Here is an 11,948-nt window from a genome sequence, read left to right on the forward strand (position 1 = left end):
TGAGAAATAATGTCTCAGCTCTAGCACCCCTTCGGTGCCTAGTTGCCATGCCTTCCGAAGGAAGCACGAGGGCCTAGTTACTGCATTCCTACTACCTTCCGGTCGGTAGGTTCGCGCTTTCACAATCGAGCCACCTCGAGCTCACGTGCATTACTAACACTACCTAACACACCATCTGGTATTCCAACTGCAGTCACAAAGTATGGGATCTGGGCATCTCAGAGCGTGATATTCAGATTAGTCGATGTTCTTGCCACAGTTGAATAATTTCACCCACGTACTCAAACACCGAGTAATTATGTACAATCTATACATCGCGCCAATGGTGTTGGCATGCAAGAGGAATGCAACAGCTCTCAGAATAAAAAGGCCGTTACAACTACGCGTCTCAATATGCATAAACTTGTATTGGTAGCACGCTGGAATACAAGAATGACTGCCAATAAAAGCATACGTTCACTCATCACTATTAGGACGGTAATACAATGGACCCCTGACCAGTGACCGATGACGGACCAGCACAAGAGTTGCTGTAACCGGAGGGATGTCCGTGAAATGACATTAAGAAAGGTTTCATGCTACGATGGCTATCGGTTAAAGGTTTGGATAATGCAGTCTACGGATCCTACAGATTTCGGGCCGGGACATGCATGTTGACTCATTCCTATGGGGTGTGACGGTTTATCACCCCTGCCTTGCAGTTGAGCTCCAGAGAAAAGAAGCTTTGACTAAATACCGTGAGCGTCACCTGTTTATATTTGGGCGCTCTGACTTGGTATAAAATCATAAATTGCACAGTCATAGCATGAGAATTTTCGGAGGGGGAAATGTAGATTGCGAGGTGGGAATGTCCTCCAGGTTGCTGATACAAGAAACAGAAGAACTCGCCACGTACGGATCACTGTATGAACATGACGCGACAGAGGAGACTATGGGGCGGGATGCTGTATACGGGTCCCCTTATATTTAGCCACTACCGAGGCAAAAACTGTAAATCCAAGCCACTCACTTTTCTTCGTTATGTTTCTCACGCCGAAACTCCGGCAACGACCACATGAACACACCATCTTCACAGCCTGCGAGCAGTGCATCAAACTTTGGCAGGAAAATCAGATTTAGCACTGGGTTCAGATTGCGTCGTGGACAGGCCAAACGCATCAGTAGTTGATGACGAGTACGATATTCCGGAGCCGAAGGAATACCGATGTCCCAAACGAGAACCGACGCCTGAAAAACGGGTAGCAAAATAAAAAATCGGCAATTACGTGAGATAAAGCGTTAGCTGGATGATGGGGAAATTGTTTCAGAAGGGCTTGGTAAACAATCGGTAGTCTTGTTATTCGTCGGCCAATGAAAACCAGCCTGAAAATATGACGATTCCCTGTCTTTGACGGTGCTTTCATCCCACGTAACAGAAAATTGTTGGAATCACATGTCATTAAAGTCGGTCAAGTAGATCACGGAGGTCTGGCGATTGGCAGTGGACAAAAGTGTCTCATAATGTCACATGGACGAGATTAGGATTGAAGTAGGGGCTATTCGTTCGGCTGCGATTCAGCTGAGTCGCCCGTTACCTTAATCTGATTGTATGTCATAATTGCTTGCCTACGTATGGAATCAATATGGAACAGAAGTAGCATTTTTATACATGATCCAAAAAATACGATGATTGAATAGAACAATGCCAGATAATAATAATAATCGTCCAGCTGTAACACCCTTTCGGTGCCTAGCTGTCACCATGCCACCCGAAGCACGCACGAGGGCTGTGATACTGCCAGGTTGCCCAAGCCTAGACAGGGGAAGTCGAGAGGCAGAAGTCGGGTTCGAACGACGGACCTTCCGGTCAGTAAATTCGCTCTGACTCCTGAGCAATCTCGTCCCAGAACAATGCTAGAGAGAATAAGGTAATGATGATGCTATCGCTATCGAAGCTAAGAGGGTAGCAGAATAGGTAAAACAGCGTCCCTTCATTAACAAACCAATTTCGGGGACCCAAGACCGAGGAAAGGTGAAAACCAGGACCTGTATTGCTTGCTCTCTGCGCTGGTGCTAATGAAATGTGATTTGTATCCGGAAGTTTTTAAAAGCTTTCAGGGTGACTGGATGGGATACTCTAGTTTATCTCTAAAACGACTATCTCAGATATTCAGTGCTATTGCATACTTGTAAGTCATACATGTTGAACCCGTATGGTGATCACCGGTGAAACTAGGCCACTGGGCCAGCATCAGCATACGAAAACCATAACATGTGGTACAGTAGTGTTCGTCACTATATCACTTCTATGGCACTTGGATCGATTTTACCGAGCGCCATCTGGTTTAGTCGGCAATTTTCCCTTAGACTCGGAAAATCGGGAATTGGCCACCTCGATACGCAATCCGTACATCGAAGCATTGCCTACATTTGTAGAGACATCTCATCGGAAAATAGTTTTCTTTGATGGATTGCAAAGGAAAACGATGATGGCAAATTGGATGAAATATTGTCGCGAACTGTGTCGTTTCGAGTATCTCCGGTGTCCCATGGACCTAACCCGCCCTCAAAATGCTGGGATTATTGTTTCTATTCGGTTCAATCATGCTTAAGGATTGCGTATGTAAAACACTGCTAAACCGGTAACACCAATCCATGGTTTCCTATCAATCGGTTATCCATAGTTTTCGCAATATTCAAGAAATTGAAGCAATGGATGACCGCTTACGATATACTAAGAAGGATTAACGGTGTGCAGTAAAGGGAGGACTATGGGTTGAAAGTTACATTAAGGTACGCTGCACCCTATAATGACAGGCATCAAATAGTCTACCGGAAAATTCAATAAAGGCAAAAATTTAGTCCTGTTTCATGAGCACAAACCGACCGATGGGGTTTGTGCTGTCAGTTCCGATCCAAATGTTGTGAGTCAGTATCTGGAGGTGTAGTAACCTCTAGTGCTTGGTATAAGCTGACAAGAGGCTCCATTTCGATTCCGTTTTTGTCCAAGGTTTGGCTAAATGAGTATATGAGTTTGTACGGCATTTAAATGCCAGTGTACTACTGCCGTCGACGGCTGTGCCGGGACCGAAGAGGACGTGTTCTACGCGGTTGACAGTAAACACAAGGATAGGCTGATCAAGATCTACGCCTTGCCAACCTGCCGTAATGAAACATAACAGCTCACCTTGGAGTCGCCTGAAAACAGGATGGTCGGTTTTTCCGGATGAAATATCATACAGGCGATATCATCTTTGTGACCACGCATTTCCGCATAGCAGACCAACTGCTCAGGGTGTAGGAGGCGAATTTCCCGTAGTTTTCCAGCAGCGGCCAACAAATTGGTCTTGTGTCCAGCAGCCATTTCTACCGTCGTCCAAGCAAGCGAATAAAATTCCTGGGGAAAAAAAGAATGCGCGGAGGAGTGATGTTCAAATCAGGACGAGGTAAACGAATCTTCTCCCAGTGCACTTAATTTTAACATGGTCAATGATCCGGGGAAGTGAAACACCGTTGAGATGTTAACGAACCGGAACCCTAGGTCAAATCGGTTGCGACACATTTACCTTGTGCAACTCATATGAAACAGGAGGGCTGATAGGATAACTAACAAGGTGCTTAGAGGCAATCAGTATGGTAGGGCTGGATTCGTACTATGAACCTCCAGTCCCGATATCTGTCTACGGAAGAATAAATTCATCATCTTAACCTGACGGTATTTGCAACTGGACGAGGCCGTTCACTGTCGTACAGATGCGTTCTCGCCGAGATCGATCAATGACAATGTTTGCACCACAAGTATTAAGATATGTGAGCAGAGTATCACAAAGTTGGTGAAATACGAAAGACGCTCAGAGTTTAAGTCCGTGAATATCTTCATGGGCAACGACCTCTTAAGAAGAATATGTTCGTCTGATTGTTTCGTTGCTACTCCCGTACATACACAGTAAGTTCAGAAATTTATTTCAAAACGGTAGATGGCCGCATCGAACCCAGAACATTCACACAAAACGACCTCCATATATCTAATCCGAATAGCTGGATGTCCAGCAAACAGTTCACCAAAAGACTTTTTAGTTATACGGTGTTTGGGAATAACGAAAACCTGGGTGTCATCCGATACCAGGTGAGTTTGGCAACTGCCGACGGAATTCTCCCCGGTAAGGAGAGAGGTCGTACATCCAAAGTACGGCGAATGTGTCTGAACGCTCTCGCGATGTTTGTTTTGCCGACGTTCTGCTCATGCGATCAAATTTTCATTTTTCAAACCAGGATCAAACTCGAAAATCGGGAATTGCCTAACATACCTCACCCAAATGTTTGAATCGTTTCATTACACGTCCCGATCGACAATCAATAAGACAGACGCATTCGCCACCACATGTAGCTACCACATTAGACGTTTCATTGGTCGGATCGTCCACACTCGGCTCGAATGCGCACCGCCAAACCTTTGTGTCACAGTCCAGCGGATCATTGTCTCGAGCATGACAGCGAATGAAGTGTAGAGGATCATAGTCCACAACCTGGAAAATGGATGGAAATTGAATGTCACGTGGAAATCTTTCCGATTAAGTGGAGATAACCTGACAGAAAGCAAGTGAACTCACCGAGCCAAGCTGTGTCAAACTCTTGATGTCTTTCTTGGGTTCTTGTGCAGCCCGTTCAGGAGGTTCATGCGTAAATGAAGCGATAGCCGCTCGTTTAGGTTCAGAAGATGGTTTTGGTGACAGTGCCTTAGACGCACGTTTCCTGCCAGCAGCAGGCGAATAGGGATTGAAATCGGCATCTTCCACATCTTCCCGAGATGGCGTGGGTAAAGTGCGGCGTCTACGTTTCCTCGTGTCATCAGGTACTTCCACTTGTGTGGGAGCCTGTTGCTTAGCTGGTGACGGTTTGTCAGCCACAATCCACCCACCTGTGTCGGCACCGATCACTACGACAGAAGCGTTTTCTTTCTCTTTGGCCACTGCGGCCTCAGCTATCGCAGTATCCTGCTCTGAGAGTACAACAGCTGACTCCAATATTTCTCTGGCGGCATTTGCCTCTTGTTCTTCTTCTACGGCGAGAGCAGCTGCTATTAGAGCGTCTTCGTCACCAGCGAGTGCGGCGGCAGTGTCTATCACACCGTAGACACTAAATCGCTTCAAACGATTAGTGTCCCGCGTAGACATACGCATAGTTGATGGGGGAGGTGCGTGTGGAGGAGGAATGCGCACGTTTTCCAGCAGGAAAGAAGTTTCTTTAGCAGCTATCTCCGCTGCAGCTTGCCTGCAAGACATACAGAAAGGAAGCAATATTGTTATACACCAATCCAACCAGGTGTTAGACATTATGAGGCGCGAAACAATAGCAGCATTGCCAATTCAGTCATCAGCTCGCCTTCCGCAAGGCAGTTCGTTAACCCGAACTGAGTTGCGTTGGGTCATGAGAGAGGACCTTTGGTTTATTTGCTCTGGGGAGAATTCACTATATAGCAATTTGTGAGCGGCGATGAGCAGTGTGTTCAAGTTTCACTGATCTATGAGCAGCGTTCAGGCTCAAGGCTATAGCACAAGGAAGTACTCTGGCATACAGCCAGTTATCAGCTATAAACCACCTAAAAGACATCGTTGCTGACTGAAGAATCAAAGAAAGCTTGTACAACACTATATAAATGACTTCCTCTTTGGTTACCAAAGATGAAGGAGCATGCGTTCCCACAGGAAGGATTCAATCCCCGAATGCGAGGAATTTCGTGTTTCTGATTACAAGCTTTGGTGGTACTCTCACTGTTGCAGGCATATCCGAACACATCACCTGAACAAATGGGACAGCAATTCGAACATCTTTGTAAAGCATAACGGCGGTTAGATGATGGTAGGGTCAAGTATCTTGCACGAGGTTGTACATACTATGCATACTATTCTCTCGTAAGAGAAATGTGAAAGGGTTGGAGACACTGTACGTATCAAAGTCCGCACGTTGTTCTGTTTGTTTAGATGAAACGAACTCATTCAATATCCATTCATTTTTAGGATGGTTTCACCAGGTTATCCACAGGAGTACCGAGAAACCGGCTGACCACAACACACCAATCTCGATAGTGAAGGACAGTTGTTTAATGCAATCATAAAATAAAAAAGGCGAACAGCCACCATGTTGTGTTCGTTCTGTGAGCCGAATTCACTGATGCCAAGTTCAGTGTAAATGGGTGGCTTGCAAATGAACTTGAGTAGGAGAGGTAAGTGGTGCTCACCCGTCCATAAAAGTAATACTCCCCAAGGTCAAGATTAAAAACTACATATTACCGAATAAGGCTTCCCGATAAACAAAGATTGGCCATCAAATATAGAAATAAATTATGCGAGCATATTTCTGAACCCTAGTAGAGTTTGCATTTGCTCGGAAACCGACCATACTTCTGTCTACAAATCACAACTGAAGGTAGTCAAACACACAAATAAAGGCGAACGTACTTCTTGGCAACTGACTGCGAACCCGGCGGACGTCCGCGACGTGGTGTTGAAACAGGGCTGCGTTTAGGAGTAGCAGCTGTGGGAGAAGCAGAAGGGGTAGTAGGCACCCGCGCTGGAACAGGAGTGCAAGCGGCGACGGTGGGCGCACGGGCAGGAGCAGTAGGAACATGAGTGGGGGCAACAGGGGCAGGGGCAGCGGTGGAAACATCGGAAGTGGAGAAGGCAGAGGGAGGAGCAGTCGATACCGGAACAGTGGGAACAGCAGAAACGCCAGCAAGCTTCGTTTGTGCTAGGATGTTGGGCACCACATATGCTGGTTGGGATTCCGATTGTGACGGACGAATGATGTAGTCAGATGGCAACAGACGTCTCTGTTGGACCGTATATACAGGCCCCACTGATGACACGGCCGCTGTTGGTGGGAGAGACTTGGTCACAGAAGGTTTCGCCTTGTTTGTGGAGGTCTTTGGGGTTTTTTGTGCAGGTGGCTTTGACACAGGTGTCTTAACTACAGGCGGCTTTGGGGGTGGCGGGGGTTTAGGCAAAGGCTTGGTGGGAGTTCTCGGGAGAATTTTCGGTATGTTCCGACCAGGTTTCTTAGCTTCGGCAGTAGGTCGCGTCAGTAGACCAGGTCGCCTAGTGTGTAACGAAGTGTCCTGAGTAGCAACTGGCGAGCTTTGCTGCGATAAGTCAGTCTTTGGCTGTGTTTTCTTCCGTGCAAGTGCTTGTTTACGTTGTGCTGCCAACTTTACCGACTTTGGTGCGGGCTTGTGACGTGGTATTGACGTCGGTTGGGCGACTGGAGCAGCTTCATCAACAGACGCAGCAACGGGACTAGGTTCGTCACTGAACATTTCGTCTATAGGAAAGGAAGTGTGCATAAAGAATGTACTATGTTAATCTAACTTACACAACTTATTTGTGCTCTATGGAACCAAAGATTTATCGAAAACCGTAGAGCACCGAAAAAAAAGTTTCACAGAGAAAGAAAACATCAGTTGGTATCTTTGAGAAACCACAATTTTGTTTCGAGCTATGGAGAATTTAGTTAAACTTGCTCAAATCCTTTGTTTTGGCGCACTACAATTTTAATACTAATGTTGTTCGTTCACTGCCGCTACCCAAGGGGCTTACTTTGCATTGCTCCGAGCGATTTCTCTAAAAACAGCTCAAATTTCATGTATGCGCTACGGTATTCGTCTATTTTTCCACGACAATGGTGGGCTTCTGATCCGTGAATGTGATAAGAATCTTTTTACTGAATTTTCCACACGTAATTTTTGGTGCTCACTCCTCTATTCGGGAACCGCAAGTGTTGTGATACGCCTTGCATTCAATACAAAATATACGAAACCCTCTGATAACATATTATGATCGTTCCGAAATCGACTTTGGGAGTCCCCAAGAGACCTGGTGGAATGAGCCTAAGACGTACTTAAGGACACCTTGGAAACGAGTCACCGTTTCGAAGATAATGAATTAATTATGAGTTACTTACACTGTTTAAATAGTTAAAGAAACAAAAAAATATTCGCCACTGAGTGCTAGGGTTGCGATTGCTTGGCCCGATGGTTCGGACGATCGAACACCTGTCCTGGTTGGATCGATGGGCCCGGCTGTTAGGGCTTCCCAGTAGCGCCACAGACGGTTGAAACCCGCTGGATTAGTTTAAGGTGGTTGCGGGGTTTGTCGGATTCACGCCCACATCACTCTGGTTTGAACAGCAGTCCTCAGGTCCTGGCGCAATCATTCTGGTGAGCACATAGCAACGGGCTAGACACTGGACTCGATTTCCGCTCTTATTAGAGCTCATTAGACTCATATCAATGTTCTGGGACGGGGACAAGCGCACTTGTGACTGGCACTGAGTAAATATTGAACGTTCTGCTGGATTTGCTAGGCTATCGCTCTGCATCGCCGTGCACCTGCGTCGGAAATCGGTCTGTTCGTTGAGTACAGTTCAGTTCACTTCGGTCTATCAGTTGTAAAACATGTGTCAAGAGTACGTTCGTTCCAACTGCTACGGTTTCAGTCACCAAAAAATGAGGACATGGAAAACGGACATGGGGAGGTGATAGATGCGACCGCAAAATCAGTCCGTAAAGCACACTGAAGCTAAGTGATTTTCCCGCTCATATGTTGGATAAAAACAAGTATACGTTTGAATATTGGCTGTTCACATCAGTTCTGAGGGCGCTTTTCGGCTCCGATCATTGGTTGATTATAAGCCTATACGAAAATTTTGAGTAAGAATTTGCGTTTAGCAATTTAGGATCGAAGGGTTACTGTATACGGTTAAAAGGTTTTAAGTTTCATGCATTATAAATATAATTTCATCACTTTGATTTCGGCTATCGTACATCAAGGTAATTTGGAATTAACGGTCCCAACTTGTATTGTTTAGTAACCTTAAGAATTTCCCCATCATAGCACAGCACTGTCCACAGGTAAACAACTGGAATATGCAGTCAGATGAGGTCGTAAAAGTAGCAATATCGGAAATGCTATAGTTTCAGAGAAATTACTTCTAGTTTACCTCGATGGATCGAGGCCATATGGACTGAAAATGATCTACAGAGTAGGATGTCTTGCCCGATACCAAAACCTCAAAAAAGGGTACATAAAGATGTGTGGGAACCATTGTGGCATAAGCCTTATAGTAATGACATCCAAAGATCCCTCTGGTTCAATCATTCGCTGGTTGACTGAACGCAAATAGAGATGGATTCATAAAAGTCAAGCAAGGTTCCATACTGCAAGAGGGTTATAGATCACAATAGTTGATCTGGAAGGTTCTAAAACTTTTCTTTGGGAAATTTAATATTGGGTCACTTTTATCCAACACGTGCCTTGGACTTAAGAAGCGGATCTGATTGGCCCACCACACGACTGGTTACGTTCCACTGTTTTATTGCTATATATTATCGGAATTGGTTTTCAAGATTGCAGCTGAAGACATACTGAAGCCTTTGTTTTCGTGCTGTATTATTCAGATTCGGGAATAGTGATAATGATTTCATAAACCAACAGTGATGGCCTTCTCAAAGTTGAAAACTACATTTGAACCCTTGAGGAGACAACGTACCTGGAACTTCCTCGATAATCCATGATCGATTCTCTTTCTGGGGCTCACCGGGAAGGCGGTCCCGAATCTCCGTCAAGCTTATGTCCTACCCGAATACCATAGACGAAATTCAGCATGAATTCAATTGAGTCCTCCGTTCTAACCGAATCAGTTTGCGCGTGTGTTTGCGTTCAAGCATAACATAAGGTTGTTGGAAGTCGGACACTGCGCCTAACTCATGAGACCCAAGAAGGGCGAAACCGGTCGTGGGCCGCCGAACAGTTTTCAGAAGCTTCTTACAAGTTATGTGTTCTGTCAAAAACTACGCTGTGATATGTCGAACTCAACTGAAACCATAAGAAAATTCAGCTAAATAATGTCACAAACGAGACATCTAACTTGGATTCAGCTGAGTCTCCCGTCATAAAGGGTTTGCGCTAGGCTGTGGGTTTCAGAATGACCAACAACTACGCTTGGGCTCACCTTCATATTGTGTCTGAATGACGGTGCTACTCAATTCAGGTGTGGGTTCTGGCACAGACGATAAAGTCGGGAAAGTAGATGTGACCGGAGGCATTGTGCTACTGGTAATACCGAGACCGCCTCCGACGGGGATGAGTTCGCCATCTGGCTGACGTGCTGCTGTCCTAATGACTGCGTAAACAACCGTCTTTCCATGACGTAAAGCTTGTCCGACTACATTGATCAGACGGTCTGGAGGTTCATCAGGTAATAGGGTTAGGTTGGCAGCCGCTGCTTCGGCTTCGCGTTCGGCAACGGATGCTTCGGTGAACTCTGAATTAACCTTTTTGGACCTTCGAGAAGGAATAGCCTTCGTTTTCACAAGGGAGCTGGAAGAGTCCCTCTCATCCAGCGCCATGGTTTCGCTTTCCAAAGCACTGCTCTCTTCTAGTGTAGCTCCACGAGTGGATTCCTGTTCGTCAACGTCAACTTCGCTGTCACTGTCTCGAATTTCTTCTTCATCACTCATCTCACTAATGCGCTGCAGGCGCTCCGTGGCTTCGTCCTCCACATCATCGTCCAACATTTTAGGAGACAGAAAGTCCTCAGCAACACGCCTTGCCTGTAAAGAGAAGTACAGAAAAATCATCATGGACCCTATACACAACTTCCACGAAGCAACAATTCTTGTGTGAAACTATATACTGTGTAGTAAGTAGTATTAAAGAGCGAACACGGAAAATCCTACTGTAAGAGCAGGAACACTGCAAAAGATTCACACTAGCGGCTAGCCAGAATATTCGCGCCCCGAAAGGATGACTGTCTGGAGGAGAGCGGCATATGTACAGAGAGCATGCAAAGCCGATAGCGCCACTTACCAAAATGCTCTTGCAATGAGCAAAGGGGTTGCCAACGTCCACGCTGCGCTTGACAGCGTGTAGTACGAGAGTTTCAATTACTCGGATCGTGTCGCGTTTAGGAAGGCCCTTCTTATAAAAACCGGCAATGTCATCTTCCCATTTTGAATAGATCTGAAAGAGGGAACGAAGACAACACCAAAGATAAACTATTCGTGATTCACGAGCACCTCTTTTAGGGCAAGCACCATCATCATCATCATCATCGACAGCATGATGTCAGTGTTCAACACCGATGCTTCATTGCCGTACAACCATGACCTATTTGGAAGCCTTATTGTGAAGGTGAACGGGGAAGAGACTTAGTGCTAGCTCCACTACCAGGTGCCTACACCACCGAACACTCATCCAGGTACTAACTACCCTAGTCTTGTATTGATTGCACCGTAAGACTACTTCCCATTCAGAACGCTGAAGGGGCTTTGTTCATTCAAGGACCGAGTGAGATGAGCCGAACTCCAAAGAGGTAGGATGAACAACGCAGTGTTCCAACCAAGTAAGTACCGTCTCTACTAATAACGTTGGAAGAAGTAACTTGATAGGATACAGGAAAGATGAAAAATAGACTGAGCCATAGAACAACCGATGTAATGGAAGGCGATTGTCACTGTTGTTCTGATAGACGTTTTCCCTGTTTTTTTTCTTCAGATAAAATGGACTTTTTTCGCTGCGACTCAAAACAAAGCGTACCTACATGTTTCGTGTAATTCAAAAAGCTTCTTAAGGCTTGGGACTTACCAAAGTGGACAGTTGATGCTTGACTGTTTGAATTGCCTTAATCGTCTCTTCGGTAGGTTCTTCCGTAAATTCCTCGCCATTAATAGTTTTCAAGTAGGGACACAAGCAAGCCAGAGCTTGACGAGAGAGGACCTAGAATGGCGATGAGAAATTAATCAATCCCACAGGTTCGAAACTTATGACTATAAAGTGAAGTCCTTCATTTCAGAAAACAAGTCACCAGCGTCATGTCGTGGCATCATCATCATCATCATCGACAGCATGACATCAGTGTTCAACACCGATGCTTCACTGCCGTACAACCATGACTTATTTGAAAGCCTTATTGTA

At 45.6% G+C, this 11,948-nt stretch overlaps 2 protein-coding genes across 2 annotated transcripts in view; one reads left to right on the forward strand and one right to left on the reverse strand.

Moving 5' to 3' along the window:
• The window catches only part of T265_01815 (hypothetical protein), a gene marked incomplete at both ends in the record, with an annotated part of 46,144 nt that overhangs the window by 2,275 nt on the left and 31,921 nt on the right, over positions 1-11,948 (reverse strand). The window contains 8 exons of the mRNA XM_009165925.1: positions 1,010-1,227; positions 3,167-3,376; positions 4,287-4,505; positions 4,590-5,250; positions 6,438-7,296; positions 9,985-10,585; positions 10,842-10,994; positions 11,619-11,750. Of these exons, the coding sequence (XP_009164189.1) occupies positions 1,010-1,227; positions 3,167-3,376; positions 4,287-4,505; positions 4,590-5,250; positions 6,438-7,296; positions 9,985-10,585; positions 10,842-10,994; positions 11,619-11,750 (3,053 nt within the window). The remainder of the gene's footprint in view (positions 1-1,009; positions 1,228-3,166; positions 3,377-4,286; positions 4,506-4,589; positions 5,251-6,437; positions 7,297-9,984; positions 10,586-10,841; positions 10,995-11,618; positions 11,751-11,948) is intronic.
• Positions 11,352-11,948, forward strand: part of T265_01813 (hypothetical protein) — a gene marked incomplete at both ends in the record, with an annotated part of 2,967 nt that continues 2,370 nt past the window's right edge. The window contains 2 exons of the mRNA XM_009165923.1: positions 11,352-11,376; positions 11,827-11,945. Of these exons, the coding sequence (XP_009164187.1) occupies positions 11,352-11,376; positions 11,827-11,945 (144 nt within the window). The remainder of the gene's footprint in view (positions 11,377-11,826; positions 11,946-11,948) is intronic.

The sequence above is a fragment of the Opisthorchis viverrini genome (assembly GCF_000715545.1).
Source record: "Opisthorchis viverrini unplaced genomic scaffold opera_v5_20, whole genome shotgun sequence".
In the NCBI taxonomy this organism is placed as follows: domain Eukaryota; kingdom Metazoa; phylum Platyhelminthes; class Trematoda; order Opisthorchiida; family Opisthorchiidae; genus Opisthorchis; species Opisthorchis viverrini.